General features: G+C 46.2%; 2 protein-coding genes across 9 annotated transcripts in view; one reads left to right on the plus strand and one right to left on the minus strand.

Annotated features, from left to right (window-relative positions):
- CA10 (carbonic anhydrase 10 (inactive)) overlaps nucleotides 1–1,039 on the plus strand; it is a 492,279-nt gene extending 491,240 nt beyond the window's left edge. For all 3 annotated transcript variants that reach the window (XM_060646444.3, XM_060646443.3, XM_060646442.3), the window contains exon 10: nucleotides 194–1,039. In XM_060646444.3, coding sequence (XP_060502427.1) covers nucleotides 194–216 — 23 coding nt within the window. In that variant the 3' untranslated portion in view covers nucleotides 217–1,039. The remainder of the gene's footprint in view (nucleotides 1–193) is intronic.
- The window catches only part of LOC132687857 (uncharacterized), a 139,047-nt gene that overhangs the window by 4,401 nt on the left and 111,941 nt on the right, over nucleotides 1–22,705 (minus strand). For 3 of the 6 annotated variants that reach the window (XR_013552012.2, XR_013552011.2, XM_078437327.2), the window contains 2 exons: nucleotides 15,635–15,765; nucleotides 12,718–13,125 (listed from right to left, as the gene is read on the minus strand). The gene's annotated coding sequence lies outside the window, so the exon portion shown is untranslated. Of the gene's footprint in view, nucleotides 1–12,679; nucleotides 13,126–14,982; nucleotides 15,122–15,634; nucleotides 15,766–22,705 lie in introns of those variants that run through there. The other 3 variants (XM_078437328.2, XM_078437330.2, XM_078437329.2) reach the window with 3 other exon arrangements.

A 22,705-nucleotide genomic window follows, 5' to 3' on the forward strand; every position in this document is an offset into this window, starting at 1 on the left:
TAACAAACATATTGGACAGCTCAGGCCTAGAGGTTTATGAGGAAGTGGATGAGGTAGTTGGGATACATACATACAATTCCCAGAACTGTCCCTTCCCCTTTGGAGTAACCCCCCCCCCCCAACTTCATTCACATTAATTCAACTATGCCTTGTTTTGTACTGTGTGTGTCTGTGTTTTTTTCTTCCTTTCCAGTAAATGAATGGCTCCTCAAGTAAGGAACGAGGCCAAGAAGAATCTCAAGAAGAAATGCTACAACTGTGAATTGATGTAACCTAGATACCCCTTCTTTCTTCTCTCTCCTTCCCTCCCTCAAGCTTCATCCACTCTTTGGATTGGCCCTTTCTTCATGAAAAGTGTCTGCAACACCATGCCAGAGGAACACATCTCTTACACACACCCACCAACACACACACACAAGCACTCACACACACACATGGACACACGCAAACGTATTCACACACAGACACACTTACATGGCCTCCAAGATGGGAAGTCAAGTTTCAGAAAAAAAAACAGGCTCATTCATAAGAGGTCTTAGAAGAAAATAACCAGTTAACCTGATTACAATTTTGATACTGTTTTCCTGAACTAATAAATCTACCCAATGAGACTTTTCAGCCTTTGTACATACAAAATTCTTCCAAAAGAGAGAGAGGAGGAAACACAGCTCCGACAGCATCAAGTGGACTTTGTTCTTGGCATCAAGTGATCTCGGGTGGTGTCCTAGGATCCTCTGAGGGTGCTGGTGACAGGTGAACCAGGACAAAGTTGGCCAAGGACACTTATTTCTAGATTATGATTCTTCTGTTTACTCAAAAATTTAAAAAGAAAAGGACAGACATTGAAGAGATACACATTGTATATATATCACTGCAGACTATAAAGAAATGGAATTATTTCCCCTCTTTGTCACATATCTGTAGTAGGATTTGCCAAGATCAGAATCGATCCATTCACTGTTTCTTGTTTTCCAAAGGTCATACATTGTGTTTGGTTATTGTTAACAGCTCAATAAATGTGTTTAACGAGTTCATTTCATTTTTCTGGCTTTAGTCTGTTCTCCTTCCTTACAGGCGAAGCCTCGGCTCCATGCAACTGCATTCTTTGATTCCACTTATTCCTTCATCTACCTGTTCCGTTCGTTTGCAGCCAGTTTTTACTGAGTTTGTGGCAATCAGGAATGCATTTGCTAAGCAAGTATAACTTTAATTCCACTCCATGGCTCGATCATTCATACAAGGTGAGCTTCAGCCTGAGATAGCAGGCGACAGATTTCTTGCGTTTCAAAACTGCCATCCCCCCTGTGATGTTCCCTTGAAGGAATGCACTTTGCCTTGTAAATTCCTGGGAAGGGGGTGTCTTTTCTCTCCAGGTGCAGCCGGATCTCACAAAATACAAACGAATGCCTTTCTTTCCTTGTTTATAATGGTCACTCACTGTGTTTGGTTACTGTCAAGAAATCAATAAATGTGTTTAACAAGTTACCCGGTACCCATGTCTGCCTTTATTGAGCAGGAGGATGCTCCCTGCTGAAGCCTCTGCATCCTGCTGTGTCCGTGAGCAATTGCGCTGTGGCTGGCAGGGCAGCAGAGCCTCAGAGCAGCCTGGCTGGCCATTCCCAGAGCCGGGTAATTAATACCCTGTTGAGAAAACATATAAGCTTAGCTGCTGGAAGGGAAGATCTGGATGTTCGTTCAGTGGCAAAATTAAAAATAACTCGCGTCTCTCCTTTCTGTCACGGTCTTCTGAAGGAGGGAAGGCACAGGCATGAAGGGGCTGTGTGAATGGGAAACTTTGCAAGCACATGGGAAGCTTCAGCCAAGTGACGCATTAGCCATATTAAGGACAAAAATAAACAAACAAATAAAAATAAGAACAGCCAGATGGTTCATACTTGAAATAATACGCTTAATTGAATTTTTTTCACTTTTTACACCAATGTTAGTTAGATGGTGGCCTTAGGCGTGATGACATGTGAGCCTGTTTCCAAGCAATTGTATTTTTCCAGAACAGCAAATCTGCAAAGGTTTAGGGTAGGCAGGTGGCAGCTTGCTGCTTTCTGAGTCGGAACCTTCCCTAGCCAGCAAGGTCAGGCAACGGTTCATATAGTGGTTGGGGAATATTGGTAAATCAACCAAACTTGGCTTCAGACCTTCACTCTGTCACTTGTCTGCCTGCTGTGTGATCCTAGGCAACTTGCTTTACTTCTCTGATCTGTATGTTGGGGATGCTAGTAACCGCCTCTGTGAGGTGGGAGGCTTAAATGCAACACAGCTCCTTTAAACAGCTAGCCCAATACCAGTGACGGTTCTATACATGGTGCCTAGAGGCCGTGTGTGTGTGGCCCCCCTGTCAGGGTTTCTCTGGACCATACCATACCTCCCTCTACAAGGAGGGGTCAGCACCAGTCACAAAAAAGCCATCAATTAATATCAAACAAGAGTAATAGGTACCCAGCAGACCGCATATAGGTAAATGCCTGACGTGTGTCAGGGCACAGAAGGAGCACCAGTGAGGAAGAAGATGGGCCAGGGCTTCTAGACTCTGTTCCATTACTAGCATCCTCTTTGATACAAATCAACTCCCCTTCCTGGGACACTGTCCTTATCTAGAAAGAACGTGGGCATGGCAATCTCCCATGGCCTCTCCACTGTCATTCCCTAACTCTGCTCTCATTCAGCTCTCAGTCCAGGGAAAGCAGAAGAAAACCCAGGCCTGACACCCTGGGGTCCCTGGGCACAGGCAGAATTTCACTCTGGCCACACAGAACCGGAAATGGAGTGAACTCACCGGTCTCCCAGCTCCTGGGGCCCGTCCCAAATGTGCCTTCTCCCCACTCACCGGGTCGCCCAAACTACAAAATGGAAATAGAGGCACTTTGCCCTCAAACCATGTGGAAACAATAAAGATTAGCTAGATTTGTACCACTCTAAGGGAAAAAAAATAGAAAAATTTTAAAAATATCAAAAAGCCAGTGAGAGTTGACCTGTAAAGCCATGAAGAAACAAAAAAAGATTTATCCACGTGAAGTGCGTGGGTGCTCAGAAAGGAGGTGGCCAGCAGTGCTGGGTTGCGGGCAGAGCTGCAGGCTTACATGCAGGGATATGCATGCCATGCCCGAGTTCCCTCCTTGGCAAAATGGGGAGGGGAGGTAAATATATGGAGAAGAGAATGCTGGGCAGATTGCATGAGAAAAAGAGAAGACCTGGTGTGAAGATCCCCAGTGCCCCTCTCAAGGACACCTTTTGTGGTGTCCAACAGGATTTAGAGCCTCGTGCCCACCTCCCTCGGTAGCAGTTTGGTTTCCATGGTGACGCCGGGACAGCCACAACTCGCTGCACTAAATGTGTCTGGAATGTAACACGGAGTTTGGTCAGGAGAGCAGTCCTCCATCGCAGCCCATAGGCACCCAGCTTAGGCTGAAAGGTTTGACCGAGAATCCTCAATTAACATATGCCAGCGCCCCCAGGGTGGGTCCTTACCCCGCTGGACCCCAGAGCACTCATAGCTCAGGAGAATGACTGTTTTCCTCTTCCAGAAAGCCTGAAAGTAGGACCCGCAGGAGCAGAAACTCACTTGGGCATCATCCACCGGCTGGCACGGTTGAACATAACACCCCAATAAAGTCTACCGTGGGCTGCACGTGTCCTGTGGGCCAAGCCCTGTGCTAAACAACTTACAAATGCCATTTCGCTTCACCTACACAGAGACCCGCCAGATAATCACCATTGCTGCTGTGTGTTATAAAAGCAGAAACTGCACTTCTTAAGATTGGGTGACACAGGGTCACACAGCTCATAAACAGCAAAGCCAGACCCCGCTCTTTTAAGCCAGTGGTTCTCCAAGTGTGGCCCTTTCAGCATCACAGGGAAACCGGGTGGAAATGCAAATTCTTAGACTGCGCTCTAGGGGTAGGAGCCCAACTGCGTGTGTTTACACAAGTCCTCCAGGTGATTCTGGGGCTCACTCAAGTGAGGAGCTACTGGAAATTGAGTGCTCACTTCCACTCCCTCCTACTCGGGAGCCTCCAATCTTTGCTACACACTAGACTCTCCTGGGATGTTTTAAAAACCTGTTTGCCCAGGCTGCACTGGGTACGACTGAAGTCAGAATGTCAGAGTGGAAGCCAACTGTCAGTGTTTGTAAAAATCCCCAGATGATTCCAACGTGCAGCAAAGTTGGGAGCCACGTGCCTGTCTGAAGGACCTGCTCAGAGAAAGGCTTGCCTGTAAGGTGCGTCCACGGGACCCCAGAGACCAGTATTATCAGTCTTCTCTTTTCGGAATCACATCCCAATCTTTGTGCACAGTAACTTTTTTGGATGGTCTCAGAATGTCTCCGGGCCGTTTTCCTTCCCCAAATTTTCAGCTAACCAGGTCTAGCATTTGAATAACAAATATCCCTGTTTTAAATAAGAGAAGCATCAGTATTGAAATACTGGCTTGACACCAGCCTTCCAAAACCCACCCTAGGTGATCATTCATGATGATTCAGATCATAGGTAATGTTTCCAAGACTTCAGACCATCATGAATGAATGAAAACAGGCGGTGAGTCAGGAGACCAGATGTTCAGAAAGATAAACTGGGTGCATAATTAAGGCTCAGGCAAATTATAGCCTTGTCAGTTCCAACGTCTTGGTGTCTCTTCCATGCAGTGCTCTCTCCCCACAGCCCTGCAGCCCTGTGACAAGCCCCAGTCCCTGCCCTCATCTTCTCAGCCCAGACCATAGTAACATCCACTCAGCAGATCCTTCAGTCTCCAGTCTCCCAATTGTGAAAGACCCTAGGTCAAGATACACCCCCAAAAACATCCACACTCTGCTCTCAGATCAGGGGAATTTGAGTCCACACTGCGGGGGGGAGGGAGGGAGGATAATCTAAGACACTCTCCAGGAGAGAGACCAAAACACAAAGCTAAGCAGATAATCCAATGGGGCAGCACTCCAAACTAATTTAATAAACAGATTCCGGGAGCAATGCGAGAGGACACGTCCTGTTTGTCATACCTGGAATACAGATTAGAAAGCAGAACCCAGGAAATCGGCTCAGCTGCTCTTCATAGGGTGTCTGCCATGGGCAGGGTGGGGAGGAAGAGATTGAGAGTCATGGCCTGACCAAGACATTTCCAACACATTCCCAACTCATCTTAGGATCAGTGAACCAAAACGAAATCTCCAACTGGAGCACATCTCCAAGATGCCCACTTCCAATATCCCCCACTTGTTTTCAGGTTGAACATTCAACTTCTGGAGCAAAGCAGGCAAATCCTTCCCCTGATGGATTCTCAGCAGATGCCTGCAAATTTGTAGCTCAGCCTCCCAACCTCTGTCCGGGTTATCCCTCAGCTTAGAATGCTTTCTGGTCCTTCCTCACCTGTGGAAATGCACACCTTTCAAGAAACCCAGCTCAAATGCTACCCCGGGCATCCCTGATCTCCCCAGGGAAAACTCCCTGAGCTCACACAGCCTGATTTTGTCTGATTCACATGTACTTCATTCAGGTCTGTATTAGAAAATACAGATACAGAAATAGATGTGTGTTGTGTATAGAGAACTTCATGTGGTTCTGTATTTTCCTATCTGCCCATGCCACTCCAAAGTTCTCCAACATTATCCCTTCATTAATCTTTGTATCTCTCCCTCCTATGCACAGAGAGAAAAAGGTAAAGAAATCATATCATTATTCTTTGTAAATAGGAGGTACTCAAGAAAGGTGGTTGATATGTAGAATTTTCCTATGAGAAGCAGGATAATGATTTGATCCTTTCCTTCGGGGCTGCTTGGCTCCTTCTCTGCCAGGTATACACCAGGCATGGTGCTGGGTTCTTTAAATATATTTTACATGTATTTTTTTATTCTATTGGGTGCTCATCGAGGTTCTTCCAAGTAGTTCTTGGCTTTGTTTTATACATAAAGAAGTTAGGGAAAGTTACCTTAGATGACACAGTTGTTGAGCATCAGAGCCAGCAAAGGCTGATTCTAGAGAAGCGTCAGGTGAATATGCTGTCAGCTGGGGCTAGAATGGAAAGGTTCTTCCCACTAAGACCATGGTCATTTAGTCTTATTCTTAATGTTTATTTTAGAGAGAGAGATAGCATGAGCAGGGGAGGGTCAGAGAGAGAAGGAGGCACAGAATCCAAAGCAGGATCCAGGCTCTGAGTGGTCAGCACAGAGCCTGATGTGGGGCTCGAACCTGTGAACTGTGGGGCTCGAACCCGTGAACTGTGAGATCATGACCTAAGCCGAAGTCGGGCGCTTAACCGACCGAGCCACCCAGGCGCCCCTAGCCTTATTCTTCACAGTGGACCCAAGGCACAGAGTTCTGCCAATGGTTCCCATCCCCAGACCAATTAAACCAGAGTCTCTATGAGCGCAGGCCATCAGTAGCATTGAGAACCATTCTCAACATTGGCTGACCTTAAGAGTCACCTGGGGGGAGCTTAGAAAGACGCCAAGCATTGGTGGTTCTAAAAGTGCCCCAGGTGACTCTACCGTCAGCCAAGACAGAACCACCACTCTATAACAGGGTATTTGCCAAACAGTTCCAAATACGTATAGGCTGCCTGCCCCTGGTAGAGATGCTCAAAAAGAATGAATAAATGGAGAGTAGATGTGAGAAAAGCATGATCCCTTTGGGTGCCTAGGATGCAGGGTTCTGACACATCATTCCAATGAGTTGTGCTCATAGGATTTCGGAGTTGACAAGGCTACTCAGTCCTCCCGCCTAGTCAGCCCCCTGACCTCAAGGCTCACACTCAGTGGGAATTCAAAGGATAATGAATGGTTAACTTCAGGCAAGAGTTAGGATGAAACTAGACCCAAACTGTCACCATTCCCCAGTGGTCCATTGGGCTTGCGACACCCAAGCGAGTGGCAGTGTGCCCCTGTCACCAGATAGTGAGACAATGAGTCTGCCTCCTGGACTTAAGGTGCCTCACAAGTGAAATGGATATAATCATTTCTTTTCTCGTAGTATACAAGTTGTGAAAACAAAACCAGAGAAGAGGTGAAAAAAACTTGGGAAATGTGTCAACCACGTGTCAGGCAATGCTAATAGAAAGGATGCAAATGTTTCTGTTCTGTGAATAAAGATGCACTGCTGGCAAATGTGTGCAGCCAGGGCACTCTGCTGGAAACGAATTCAACAGCCATTGAGTGAGGGCCTACTATGTGCCCAGCACAAGTCCGGTCCTCAAAAAAACCTAGTATACAAGGGGAGATGAGGCTCCTGTGTGTTTTGGGATACACCGTCCTGATGCAAACAGATTTCAGAAATGAAAACTTTATTATTTATTTATTTAAATTCAAGTTAGTTAACATACAGTATAGCATTGGTTTCAGGAGTAGAGCCCAGTAATTCATCACTTACATACAACACCCAGTGCTCATCCCAACAGGTGTCCTCTTTAATGCCCATCACCCATATAGCTCATCCCCCACCCACCTTGTCTCCAGCAACCCTCAGGTTTTTTTTCTCTGTATTTAATAGTCTCTTATGGTTGGGGTGCCTGGATGGTTCAGTCGGTTAAGTTTCTGGCTCTTGACTTCGGCTCAGATCATGATCTCACAGTTCATGGCTTCAAGCCCCACACCAGTCTCTGCACTTACAGTTGGAGCCTGCTTAGGATGCTCTCTTTCTCCCTCTCTCTCTGCCCCTCCCCTATTCATGTTGTCTCTCTCTCTCTCTCTCTTTCTGAAAATAAAGAAATCTCAAAAAAAAGTCTTAAAAAGTCTTTTTTAAGGTTTATTTATTTATTTTGAGAGAGAGAGCCAGGGAGGGGCAGAGAGAGAGGGAGAGAGAGAATCACAAGCAGGCTCTGCACCACCAGCATGGAGCCTAATGCAGGGCTCAAACCCACAAACCATGAGATCAGGACCTGAGCAGAAACCGAGAGTCAGAAGCGTAGCCAAATGAGCCACCCAGGCACCCCTAAAAAAAGAGTATCTTATGGTTTGCCTCTTTCTCTGTTTTTATCTTATTTTTTCTTCCCTTCATCTATGTTCATCTGTTTTGTTTCTTAAATTCCACATATAAGTGAATTCATATGATATTTGTCTTTCTTCGACTGACTTGAGAAATGAAAACTTGAGCTACATCTGAAGAAACAGTTCTGAGAGTCAGGAATGGTGGGTTAGAAGGGAAAACACTGAGGGAATTGGTGGAGGGAGAAATTGATTTCAACAGAGGCCTCTGAAAGAGAAGGCTCCCAGAGGAAGTGACATCTGGGCTGACAAAGCTCCAAGTCTGGCCAAATAGAGAAGGAGCCGGCATTCCAGAAAGGAAGGAACTGAAGGAATAGGCTAGGTGTGTTCCAAACCTATGCAATGACCCATGTGGCTGGAGTGGGGCAGAGTCCCTGAGCTCACCTGTGGGTGTCAGTCAAATCTAACCTGCAAGAGTTTTGCTGGGTCCTTTCAGAGCCAAGGGTTAACACAGCACTTGCTCTGAGTCCCTGCATCAGCTGGACACTGAGGTCTTAAATGGGGAGGCGGTGGGACACAGAAGGATAAATTATGGTTCCCGCCTTCAAGAAGTTTAAAAACTAGTTGTCAGAGACAATGAATGAATGTGGAACTCTTATAATCTATGTGATTTAGGAATATTTTACACTCAGAAGACAATCATTTTTGAAACTGTCTGGTAGGCAAGTTGGCCAAGTGTGGTTGTACAGTCTGTACACTGCACAAAAGTGAACACCTGGGAAAGTGATTGGGGACATCTTCTTTGCAATTCAGTAGCTTAGAAAGAATGCTTTCTTGTAACTCACACAAAGGCAATGCTTGTGAGAGCTGAAGCCCCGAAAGGCAACAACTTTAAGAGAGATGGGAGATTCCAAAATGAAGAACATCTTGATTGAAAAGCTCAGTGGGCAACTTTAGTGAAGGAAGAGAGGTTTGAATTAGGCCTGCCAGGTGGCAGGATTGGCATAGGTGGGAGGTATGGTGTTCCAGATAAGCAGAACAGCTGGCACTGAGATCTGAGGCTAGAACAAGCTTGGCAGGTGCTCTCTGCAAGATGAGACTTCACTGGCTTAGTACAGATTGGATGAAAATGGACCAAGGAAAATTCAGCTGGGTTTGATATCAGAAGGCCAGTGTGGGTGGCTGTGTACAAACCAGGTGGGCCTGGCTAGCGTGCTCAAATCTGAGCTCTTCAATTTACTTGCTGGTGACCCTGACAATTATGCCTCCGAGTCGAAGATTTCTCATCCAAAAAAAAAAGGAGGGGGGGTGGACACTTGTTTTGCAAGCAAATACACAGAAATAAAATGGGGACAGAGCTACCTACTTCATCAGGTTGTAGAGAAATAGTCTTAGTATAATGGGCAATAGGGAGCCATTATAAGTCTTGAGCAGGGATATGACAAGAAGATGAAAAATTTATGAGTCAACTGGCAACTCTGAGTAAGGACACCTCCCCTAGAGAGAAGATAGTCATATGGAATCTAGGAATACACTGGAGCCATAGGACCTGGGGGTTTGGGGGGAGAGAGGAAGAAACCAGCTTCAGACTCCTATTGGTCTAGCAGGAATACACTGAAAGGCCACCTCTTCTAAAGCTTCTTCCTGTTTCAGAGACCCTGGTCCTCCAGCGTCTCAAGACCCCCAGTGTTAAGGGAGAGCCTAGTAGCTCAGCCACCTTGTCCAAGAAGAAATGTCAGCCATTGGTACTCCAGGAAATATATGAGAGCCCCTAAAAAACTGGGGTTTAAGGGGGAGACACCAGGAAGGAAGTAATGGAAGGAGAGGCTAGCAGTGATGACTAATGTTCACTAAGCACAGACTATGGGCTCCACAGGTATCAGTCCATTTCATCATCACAATCCTCCTGTAAGGGAAGAAATGTTTATGACTCTATTTTACAGAAGGGAACCAGAGGTGCAGAGAAGTCAAGCCCCTCACTCAACTAGTAAGTAGCCGAGGAGAGAGCCTGGCACCAGAGCCTTCATACCTCACCTCTCTGTCATGGCTCCTTGAAGAAAACGTGCTGGTAAGAAACGCGTGGCAGGGGCACCTGGGTGGCTCAGTCGGTTAAGCGTCCAGCTTCGGCTCAGGTCATGATCTCATGGTTTGTGAGTTCAAGCCCCGCATCGGGCTCTGTGCTGACAGCTCAGAGCCTGGAGCCTGCTTCGGATTCTGTGTCTCCCTCTTGCTCTGCCCCTCCCCACCTCGTGCTCTGTCTCTCTCTGTCTCTCCAAGATAAATAAACATTTAAATAATAATTAAAAACAAAAAAGAAATGCGTGGCAGAGCTGAATTAAAATAGGTAACCAGCATATACCCAAAAGAACTGAAAACAGAGACTCAAACAAGTACATGTACACACATGTTCCTAGCAGTGCTATTCACAATCCCCAGAAGGTGTATGCAGCCCAAATGTCCAGCAATGGATGTGTGAATAAACAAAATGTGGTATATCCATGCAATGGAATAATGGAACAGTATTCATTCATAAAAAGAAATGAAGTAATGACATATTCTACAACGTGGATGAAACTTGAAAACATTATGCTGAGTGAAAGAAGCCATACACTAGTCTACATATTTTATTTATATTAAATATTCTGATTAAGGAAATCCATATAGACAAAACACAGATTGGTGATTACCAGGGGCTTGGGAAAGGCAGCAGAGGAAATAGGGAGCAACTGCTTAACAGGTACAGGGTTTTCTTTTGGGGTGATCAAAAGGTTTTGGAATTACATAGAGGTGTGGTTGTACAATATTGTGAATGTACTCAATGCCACTGAATGATTCACTTTAAAATGGTTCACTTTATGTTACATCAATTTCACTTCAAAGTGAAAAGAAGGAGGGGGAGGAGAAAGAGGAGGAAAAGAAGAACAAGAAGAAGAACAAGAAGGAGGTGGGAAGGAGAAGGGCAAAGAGGAGGAGGAAAGGAAGAGGGGAAGGAGGAGAAGGGAGAGGAGGAGGGGGAGGAAACCAAAGCTCAGGATGAACAAGGCTAGGGATGGAGGCACCTGCTTGAGTGGGAAGAGAATTATAGAGAGGTGTAGAATTTAAATTGTTTAACATTTATTTGTTTTTGAGAGACAGAGAGAGACAGAGAACAAGCAGGGGAGGGGCAGAGGGAGAGGGAGACGCAGAATCTGAAGCAAGCTCCAGGCTCTGAGCTGTCAGCACAGAGCTCGATGTGGGGCTCGAACTCACGAGCTGCGAGATGATGACCTGAGCCAAAGTCATACACTCTACCAACTGAGCCACCCAGGTGCCCCGAGAGGTGTAGAAATTCTAATCAGTGACTAACTTGTGCACCACAGGCCTTATTTAGGCTCAACTTTGTGGCATCACTTGGTTGGTGAGAAAATATGGTGGATAACAACGTCTGACAGTCACTGAATACCTCCTCTACGTGAGGGATTGTGCTAAGCACTTTGCAGACATTATTTTAGCCAATCCTCCAACAGTCTTCTGTAATATACACATATGATGGCCCCAAGCACAGTGAGCCAAGTGAGGGCTCAGAATGTGTGAGTAACTTACTCAATAGCCTACTTTTAGTAAGTGGCAGAGCCAAGATTCAAACCCAGGTCTCTCAGACTGTGCCACAGCCCACCCTAGTATACTCACTCCTCCATCTGTCCCTGGAGCTTCAGAATCCCTGCCCACCAGGGATACTCTGGGACTGGGGAGATCTGCAGACCACCAGCAGTGCTTCCCCTCAGTGTGTTACCATCCTTCGGGCAAAGAGAAGTGAGCTCATTTTCCCTACAGCAGTGTGTCCCAGAGCCCCCAGCCTGAGTTTGAACTAGCAGTGGGCACCTCGGCCATGCCATTTCCAATTTTCTTTCCCAACCAGAGATGGACAGGAGAAATCATTGGAGCTCAGGGCAATTGTTTTGTTTCTAGTGAATTAAAACAACTGTCAAACCATTGCGGCCATCTTCCACACTCTTGCCATGGAATTATTCAGAAGAAAAGTTTGCATGATTAAAGACCTAAACCAATTACAGTGAGAATCCCAGCAACAGAGAGAACCCAGACTCCTTCCTGCAGTGTACCAAAGCGTGGAAATAACTAAGGATCTGTCAAATGCCCAAGCTGACGCAGAGGATGAAGAATTGATAATAAATTTTTTCAAGAGGAAACTGGGCACTGACAAGGAGAAAACACTGGAAACAGCCCCATTCCAGGAACTCAGACAGCTCAACCCTCACCGGAGTGGCAAACAACCCTGGCTTCCCAGAAAAGAATTGGTGACAAAAAGGGAAGTAGTAGGATAGTAGAATTTGATGAAAATGAGGAGAAGTCTGGTGACCCTGAGCACCAGAAATCTCCAACCCCCCCGCCCCACAAATACCCCACACTTCAGCCCATGTTGATACCAAAGAAAGACATGTAGCTAGTTGGACTTTCCTTGGGCACATGCTATAAAATTAATAATTCTGGGGGGAAAAAATAATTAAGGTCAATGGTTGATATTGATAGTTCTTAAATCGGTGATGAAAAATATTAGAAGCAAAGTGAAGATATGACTTCATTTGAGTGGAGAAATTTGTCAGAATTGGGAACTTTTTATGTGTCAGCCCCCTCCACCTATCACAGATGCAGACACCCCCCCCCCACCACCACCACCACTAAGCTTGGTTCCCCTAATGTTGAAATGTGGCCATGTGGTGGGTTATTTATAAAATTAAGCTGCAACGATTCTAGAAGTTCTGATTAAGGGCTGACCACTTTCTAAGGGAACTTACACTTTCCATAGAAGACAAAGGACGTGGGCATGGGTTCCCATCCCAGTGCCCCATCTTCCCAGCCAGATGTCCTCGATGTGGCATTTCCTCTCTGTGAACTTCCGGTGTCTCATCCACAACAGCAGGGTATCACCTTCTATTCTCTTAAATTGTTTTCACTGAGAACACACGTGTTCTACTGATGCCTGACAAAGCTCTCTGAGAGTTCAGAGCTCTTTTGCTCTGGGTCCCCTCTGCATTAACAGATAATGCCTTTCCTCACATTGCCTTGGTCTTCTTCATATGCCGTTTTGAAAGTCTTCTGTTTTTCACCCGAGGGTCACCTCTCTCCCTCCAGATTATTAGTAACTTGATGGCTTCCCAGCTGTGCGATGATAGGAGTTATTTAATTTCTTTGAGCCACAGTGTCTTCTCATGCAAAACAGGAATAATGAATACTAAATAATATCTAACTCTCATGATTTTGAAAGGATTAAGTGAACTAACATGTGTGAAAATGCCTAGCATATGAAAAAAAGTGGCTATAAAAATGTCACTTTCATCTTTTCCTATAACTGGAACCCCAAAATAGAGGTGATATGTCTCCACACACATAGTAGATATTTCTCCCCTGAATATCTCCATTTCAGGGCACATTAATGAAACTGCTTAAAAGCATAAGGTTGAACAAAAATCAAAATGGCTGCACTAATGCTTCCTTGAGGCTGGATTTTAAATGAAGTAACCTTTTTCCTCTCTTCTGCAAACCTCCCCTCCTCCCTTCTTGGCCTTTAATTTCAAGAACGTGATACCACCCTAAAGACATGAGGCACGAGGCTGGCAGCCTATATACAATTTCTGTCAAAACCAGCTAGATCCTGAATTTCCCTATAAATCCCCCCCACCCCCACCAAGCCCCTTCTTCCAAGGGGATTACGATGTTTTTGAAGGCCTTAGCCTGCTGCAGTCTCCTTTTCCTGGCAATGTAATAAACTATCTTTCTTCTTTATACCAAACTCTATCTTTGAGTTACATATTTCTGCACCAGAGCACAGAGGTTGGTCTTGGACAACATTAACACACATTTGGGACATCATCAATAGGGATATAGATGAGAGGGAGTCTAGCCAGTGAGTAGGAGGAGGGTACATTGGTGAGGTTAATTAAAGCTAATCACTACAACAATCAACCCCCAAAATCTCAGGGGCTCCACATAATAAAGATTTATGTCTCTCGTGCATCATAGTTCAATGCCAACATTAGGTCTTCTTGGTAGCCCTCCTCCAAGCAGTGAGTGACTCAGGGATCCAGTTTCCTTCCATTCAGGCTAGTCCTACAAGGATCATAGATCATTTCTCCCCACATCCTATTGGCCACAACCTAGTCACATGGCCCCACCCTAGCTGCAAGGGAAACTGGGAAATGTAGTATCCTTGTGTGACCAGAGGAACATGGAAATGGTTTGATAAGCATGTGGCATTCCCCCTGACACAGTCAATGCAGGGTTGCAGGGAGGAGGGTTAGCCCACTCTACCTACTGCCTTGAGCAATACAGCAGCTGTGGGGCACCTGGGTAGCTCAGTCAGGTAAGCATCCAACTCTCCATTTTGGCCCAAGTCATGATCTCACAGTTTGTGAGTTCGAGCCCTCGCCTCGGTGTAGAGCCTTCTTGTCATTCTCTCTCTCTCTCTCTCTCTCTCTCTCTCTTTCTCTCTCTCAATAAATAATTTTTAAAAAAATTGAAAACAAAAAACAAAAAATAAAACAAGAAACACAGCATCTGTGACAAGAGCCCAGCTAGGGCCCACCCTGCTCTTGAGAAGCTCTGCCTACTCTTGGTCCAACAGGGAGAAGGCTGAGCCTCCCAGGCAGGAGGAGAGAATTTCACTCAGTACCAACTTGCCTAGCCCTCTGCTTGTATAAGCCCTCAGAGAGGGAGAGTTGACTCACCTTACAGGGGGGACACCAGTGAAAGCAGTTGTCTCTGCAGAGACATGTACACTTACCATGGACACCCTACACAGAAAGCATTTATTTAAAACCACTCCAACTCTGTTTCCTATCTCAGCAACCCACTTCTTTCTATCTTTATGCCCTTGGGAGAAAGAATGGCAAAACAAATTCAGGAATGTGAAAGATAGTGTGTAAAGAAAGATACTGTCCAATAACAACAAAGTCTTCCCTCCTAATGGGAACCCAGGAGTGGAAGTGGAAGGACGGGACTTCAGACACTGGGTCCCACACCCTCTCTAGACAAGTCCCACGACAGAAGTCTCTCACCTCCCCAGGTGCCACCCAGGTGTCTCTTTTTCAGATCTGTTCTCTACGCATCTTCACCCTGCTCTGTGCTGCAGGAGGCTGACCATGGGGACCCATTAGCAGGCTCCCCGACCCTCTCACTTCCATTTGGGTCCTGCAGTAGGTCCTGTCACAAACAGGAGACTGGAGGTAGGGAGGAAGTGGTATGGAAAGATGTATTCCCACAGCTTTCTCCTGGGTGGGAGGCGGACAGGGTCTACACTTTTGGTTGAAGGCCACAGCTCCAGTGACCAGCGCCCTCCTGGAGTTACTGGTCTCAGAGGGCAACTCCTCCATCCCCAGCCCCATGTTCCACTTGCCCATGACAAGTGTGTCCGCCATGCTCCCTTGACTAAGGCACTGACATTGTACGTGAAGGTTCTATCTTGCCCAGGTATCCGGTGACCTACCCAAGGAGAGGAGCTATGTTCCCGTCAAAGCCCCAGATGCTGAAGGAATTGGCTGTGGACTCCAAGGCTGAAAGACCCAATGCCACGTGGACCCCTCACTGCAGCCTCAGGCCCAGGAAGCAATGACATGATCTAGAAAGAACCCTGAGTTCTAGACCCCATTTGGGCCACTACTTTGTGTCACAAACAGGGGCAGATTCATTGGCCTCTCTGAGCCTCATTTTCCTTACCTGTAAAAACAGAGGGATCCTAATCCCATCATGAGGACTCAGTGAACAATGTAGATGGAGTGCAATGCCAGCCACAGAGGAGCCTTTGATCACTGTCAGCTTCCTCCCTCCCTCCCTCTTCAATTCCTCACCTGTTAAAAGAAAGAGGAATTGTTTTCATCAGATTTGGAACAACCACCTTAATCAAGCAGCTACCACGTGTAAGCAGACTCTGCAGCGTGTTGTGGGGGACAGACTGGTGCTTGCTTCCGGACAGGTGAGGACACGTAGGTTCCCACAACCTGCTGCTCACACAGGTGGGAGAGCACAGAGGACGGAACCCCACGCCAAGGGAGCACAGTGCAGGGGGCAATTATGAACCTGGGAAATGGAAAAGCGCGTCCTGAAGGAGCACAGTTCTGAAGTTCTGGGTTTCCCATCAAACAGTTGGGACCGCTAATTGCCTATTCACACCAAGTACCTCATTTCATACAGCAACCTGTCACTATACGGCAGCTGGGGCCCGACGTCCAATTTTGCCCTGGGCCAAACACTCTTCAGAGTGTAAATGACATTTTCTTATGGTGTGTCCAAAAAATAAAAAAGAATGTGAAAAGAAAGGAAAACAACAATGCTGTACACTCTGGGCTTCCAATGGCCCTGGTAACAGTAGGTTTATTGAGGAATCCTCCAGGAGGCTTCCCTGGAGTCCCAGGGCAGTAGTACCCCCTTATCTGACACGTGTGACTCGCCATTCCTCACTTGGACCGTTCGAGGTCCCCAGTTGCCCTCAGAATAAAGAGGAAACTCAAGCCACTTAGTCTGGTGCATGAGGCCTCTCATTATCCTACCCCACCTTCCTCCCCATCCCAGGACGCCAGACTCTCCTCTCCACCTATGCTCCCATCACACAAATTGCCTAGAAAACCTTAAGCAAATCACAGTATTTCAAGCCATGGTATATGCTTTCCCCTCTGCTTGGAACATCCTTCCCCAACTTATCCACCTCTCACCTACTTACTGAAAATTAACTCTAAGTACCACTTCCTCCCAGAAGCCCCCCTGACTTTATCAGCTGAGCCACCTGCCCTTCTCTATGTGTATCTATATCACAAACACATTTGTACTGTCCAGGAATTGCTTGCTTGTCTAGATAAACAACTAGATTAGCAACACCTTTGAGACAAGCACCGTGTCTTATTTGTCATCGGAGCACCAGGCATAATGCCTGGTACATAGCAGATGTCCAATTGGTGCAGAATGAATGAATGAATGAGTGAATGAATGAAATAATAACTCAGTGACTGCTAAGAGAATCAATTCAGAAATCAAGCCACATACATTCACTCATTCGACAGAATGGTCACGTAAAGTCTGGGGCTGGGGTGAGCATTTGGGGTCATGTGCAAGCTGGAACAAGAGGGAAGCAGCCACTTGGCACTCGCGGGTAATCAAGCAGTTTAGATGTAGAAGATATCCATAGTTAGCCCTCACCGCAGTCTCGTGCCCTGGGCACAATTACAGCCTCCATTTTACATGTTGGGCAACCAACATGCACTGTTGCCCAGCGACAGGTATGCTGCTGTCCATGGATGACGCTTTGAGCTCCTACTTGTTACGTAGGGTGCTCTTTCAGTAACGCAGACAGGATTCAGATCAGTCGAGATCCAGGCAACTCGACTTCACAGTGATACACCCAACCCTGACACAGCAGGCCTCCCAACTCAGTGATACCACCATCAGCTGGTTCCTCACTGCTCCCCAGGTCCGGAAAGACTTGCCTGCGTCTCCCATCCTTGCCTTAAAATACGTGAGGCTCCCTGAACTCCTGATCCATGCAAGGTCTGTGCATCCCATCACCCAAAAGGCCAGACCGAGGTCCTCTGATGGAGGCCTTGAGAATGAACACCTGAGACAGGAGAACGGGCCAGGGTGACGCAACAAAGGGCAAGTGACATGCTGAGGGCAGGCAAGGGCCCCGGGAGGGAAGAGACGCATAGGCCGCCTGGCGTGCAGACTGCCTGGAACAGCAGGCTGGGCATTTTAGAAAGTAAAGCTCCCAAAACACTTGGAACACTGTCCCCAAAGCTTCTCTTTATCGATCCTCATGGCATCCGTTTGGATAAGGAATCCACTCAAATTGTTTATTGTTTCTCAGAGGAAATGTCACCTACGAGCTGTCAGCGTATGCCTCAGAAAAGCCTGAACTAAAAATAGCAGCAGAATCCAGAAACTCCTAGATGCCTTGAATATTAGAGCTGGAAGAGTAAAAGTGATGATAGAAGCTGCAATCCCACCTCCACCAGACCCCGGATGAATACTTGATGCACGGTCACCTCATTCCCACAGCAACCACCCCTCAAGGAACACCATCCTGATTTCTACCGCAGAACAACCTCAGGAGACGAAAAATGCATTAACTTGCCCAAGGCTGCACAGCTGGGGTCCAAGCTGGGGTCAAACTCATGCGGGTCTAAGCCTACTACTCAAGCCTTTCCACTAACAGAGTCAGCCTGTCGCCTATTTTTGTAAATAAAGTTTTATTGGAACACAGCCATGTTCACTCCTCCTGTGCCTGCTACTGGATGATGGCTGGAAGGCCAGGTTGAGCAGTTGCCACAGAGACCATATGGCCTGCAAAGCCTAAAATATTTATATTCTTTGGACGTTCCCAGGAAAATTTTCCTGACCCCTGCCTTAGACTCTGCTGCTCTGGAGAGTTTTTAGTTCAACCTTTGTTTTTTAAGATTATCAAAGTGATGGCCAAGATAGGTGAAGTGATTTGGCTGGGGCCATGCTAGCTCTCACCTCTTATCTCACTGTTTTCACTCAATAAATATTTACTTTCTTCACTGTGCTGTTCACTCTGAGGGAAAGAAATTGGTTCCATCCCCCAAGGAACTGAAAATATAGTTACAAAAACAGATGTACATACTAGAAAAATTTTTCTAATGCAAGTCCATACACACTACACACTGTCCCCATGAATCTCTCCAGGCTCACCTCCTGCCACCCTCCCCGTCTCTTGCTACACTCTGGCCTGCCTTCTGTTTTCTAGCGGGGTTGTTAAAGACTGACCCTGAGCCAGAAAAGGAGCCCCAGATTTAGAAGCTGGAGAATCAACTGGATGTAGGTAGGAAAGTAAAGTGTGAGCAGGTCAGACAAGTGACTCGGGATGGGGCCCGTAAACAGTGTCAGGGTGGACAGGTGACTCAGAAGCACAGGACCAGACATCCCAAGTCAGGGATGCGACAGGCACACCGCTATCCATAGAAAAGATGATGCTTTGAGCTCCACTTATTACAAGAAACGTAGGGTGCTCTTTCAGTAATGCAGACAGGGAGAACTCAGTAAACAACATTCTCTTACTTGCTTGCAATTTCCAAGTGTCTTATCTGATATAAAAGGTTTGTCTGGGTTTCTCCCTGTAGAGAGCTTGAACATTTGTATGAGAATCAGTTGGTTGACTGCATTAGCTAAGCCTGTTACCTAGGCCAGGACAAAAACAACCTCCTGGAAATCAAAACTCATTTTGACAGTGTGAAATACAAAGCAAAGAAGAATCTTCCCCTCAGAGGGGCTGTGATACGGGAGGGGAGAAAGGACTCACACAAAGAAGCAATGTGATAGAACGTGCTGGATTTAGAAGTCACAGCTGGCAGACCAGCCCCTCCCAAGCTACGAGGCCCCAGGTTAGCCTGGTTTCCAACCTGGGGATAATCTTATCTGTGACATAGGCCTGAGGATTATGAGATTATTTGTGATTGTCAGCCGTTACTAACTAGCATTTGTTCAACACTTTGCACTTAACAAATCACCTGCACCTAGTGTTTTAATAAACAGTGAATGTGTTGCTCTGAGAATTAAATCTTTGCGGCCACACCTACCGCTATTTTAACTATGGAGAACCATACAAACGGACCTCCCACGAGTTTCCCCATTTGATCTCAAGGGTCTGTCCACGTGTTGATGCACTTGCACCTTGGAGGAGGCTCATTCTTCTAGACAGAAGAGGCACACGCACTACCTTATATAGAATCTTGGTGGGATGCCTGCCTGGCTCAGTCCGAGGAGCATGTGAGTCTTGATCTTGAAGTCATGAGTTTGAGCCCCACATTGGGTGTAGAGATGACCTAAATAAACAAAACTTATATATACAAAAAAAAAAAAAAAAGAATCTTGAGCAGGTTACCTCTTCTTGAATTTGAGTTTTCTCATTTGTAAAATGGGATTATTTCCACATCGGTTATTGTGCCATCGGGAAAGAGTTCCCGAATCCAAGCAGAGGAGAGATACAGGAGAGAAGTAGCTTAGTAATACCTCTTAACCAGAGGCCAGCCATTTCCTAAGTCAGACCAGAATCCAGGATGTTCATTTGCACCTGTATGAAGTTCCAGGTCGAACAGAAGCCCTACCAGCTCACAGAGATCTATTTTTAAATGTTCAGGAATCCTAGGGTTGCCTGGAAGGCTCAGTCGGTTAAACATCTGACTTCGGCTCAGGTCATGATCTCGTGGTTCATGAGTTCGAGCCCTCGGTGGGGGACGGCTCAGAGCCTGGAGCCTGCTTCAGATTCTGTGTCTCCCTCTCTTTGCTTCTCCCTTGCTCATGCTCTGTCTTTCTCTCTCTCAAAAATAAACAAACATTTTTAAAAAATAAATAAATAAATAAATGTTCGGGAATTCTATAAGCCAGTTGCTTAAACTGATGATGATTTGAAACCTGACCCTGGTGAAAGCGTTGATACCATATAAAGGGGCAAATCCTGTAAGTCAGGGTTTGTTTGTGCAACTCAGTTTTTCCTCCTGGCACTTTGTTTCCCTGCACTCCACGACAACACTCTACTCACAGAATACTTCACTGCTGGTCCCTGAATGTCTGGGGCTTTTGCATCAAGCAATTCTCAGCTGCCGGGTGTCCTCCAGTTAACCCCATTCTGACACTATCTACCTGGAGTTAACATCAAATCCCACAGGTTGAGGGCTCAGTCCCTCACTTCGCTGCCCCCACGTCAGACTCTAATGGCAAGCCCAGGTTGTTCCCTGTGCGTCTGGCCACTGGCTATAAATCAGAGGCTCCCCTACCCCTCCTGAGGTTCGATAATTTGCTAGGGCAGCTCACAGAACTCAAGATAACATCTTAGTTACTAAAGTACCCGTTTATTACAAAAGGGTGTGACACAGGAACAGCCAGATGGAAGAGATACATGGGGCAAAGCGTGTGGGAAGGGGCACGGAGCTCCTCTGCCCTCTCAGGACACACCACACTCCCAGCACCCCACCAGAGGAGCTCTTGGAACCCCCTTCAGCTAGGGTCTTTGTAGAGGCATCATTTCACAAGCATCATCGATTGACGCATTGCCCACTGGTGACTGACTCAACCTTTGACCCCTCTCCTCTCCTGAGAGGTTTGGGGGTGGGGGGCAAGGTCTGAAAGTTCTGACCCTCTAATTGCCCATCGGTTGCCCTGGCAACCAGCAGGCCATCCTAAAGTGCTTTCCAAAAGTCACCCTATTAACGTAAACTGAGGTGTGGTTGAAAGGGGCTTGAATACAAAAGATGCTCGTTTTACATTTATCACTCTATCACTTAGGAAAGTCCAAAGTTATTAGGAGCTCTGTGCCAGGACAGGACAAAGACCAAATACGCATTTGTCATAAATCACAATATCACAGCTTGTTTTGTGCTGTTGTTTCCAGAGTTCTAGCTTACCAGCACACCCCTGAACAGCTTGGTACTAACCACAGCATCAGGGTCATGTTTAGTTCCAAGAATTCCATCCCCTGGGAATAGCATGAATGGCAGGGAAGCTGTCAAAACAACTCAATTCTGTGGTACTTTAAGTTTCAGGGGGGGCCATTTTCCTTTCCTTAAGACAGACGTTCCTTGGGGGCGCCTGGGTGGCTCAGTCATCTGACTCATGATCCCAGGGTCTTGAGATGGAACCCCAAGCTGAGCTCTGTGCTGACAGCACGGAGCCTGCTTGGGACTGTCTCTCCCTCTCTCTCTACCCTTCACCCCCTCTCTCTTTCTCAAAAAAGAAAAAAAATGACAGGGGTTCTTTAAATTTTTTCCTATTCCAACACACATACCACAGGTAAGACACATTCCTCTGGGTGTTCTGGCCTCAGCCAGATTTCTAATCACCCTGCCTTTACCCATCTCTTTGCCTCCACTGAAGACAGCACATCAATGCCATGAGTGGGTTGGCACTTTTATAGGCATAGTCTTGAGGCTACTCTTTATTTACTAAGTAAAGAATTTGCAAGCATTACTGCTTTGTTACTACCAAAATATTGGCTGTGATAAACCTCACCAAGAAACCAAGAGCTGGCTGTTGCAAATCACCGTGTGCAGCATATATAACATTTGCCTCCTGAATGGTATTCAATCCAGTTTCCTCACTTTTCAAGCTACCTAAAAGCCACTCACAACATTCTCTGAATTGACTTGGAAAAGGAGAAAAAAGTCATAGATTTGGCACTTCTGATTTCACACTCAGGCTTTTCCATAAGAAGTCAGTCATTCACTCAGCTGTCCATCCAAGAAACACATACTGAGCATCAGTCCTGTCCCCATTCCCCAACTGCTGCCAGGGACAGCCATCAGAAATACTCATCTGATCCCCTTTCTTCTCTTCTTAAACCCTTCAATAACTCTCCATAGCCTACAGAATTAATTTAAACTGGAGCCTGACATACAGGGCTCTCACAGTCTGGTGCCAGCCTATTGCTTCAACAACCCCTTTGTAGTTTCTGGAATGAAGCATGTGCTCTCAAAACTCTGGCTTCCTTAAAAAAAAAAAAAAAAGAAAAGAAAGAAAAGAAAAGAAAAAAAAGAAACTCTGGCTTCTAAGAAAATAATTAAGGAATACACTCTCATGATTAAAATCTTAATAAATAACATATGGAATGAAATAAAGTTCGTTTTCACCCTCCACCTCTGATCCCCAATTTCAGTCCTCTTCCCAAAGGTAACTACATAACAATTTAGGTTCTATCTTTAGAAATAAAAAAAAAAAAAAACACTCATAGGGGCGGCTGGGTGGCTCACTTGAGCAGGTGGCTCTTGATTTCACCCAGGTCGTGATCTC

The sequence above is a fragment of the Panthera onca genome, chromosome E1 (genome assembly GCF_046562875.1).
Source record: "Panthera onca isolate mPanOnc1 chromosome E1, mPanOnc1 haplotype 2, whole genome shotgun sequence".
NCBI classification, from domain to species: Eukaryota; Metazoa; Chordata; class Mammalia; order Carnivora; family Felidae; genus Panthera; species Panthera onca.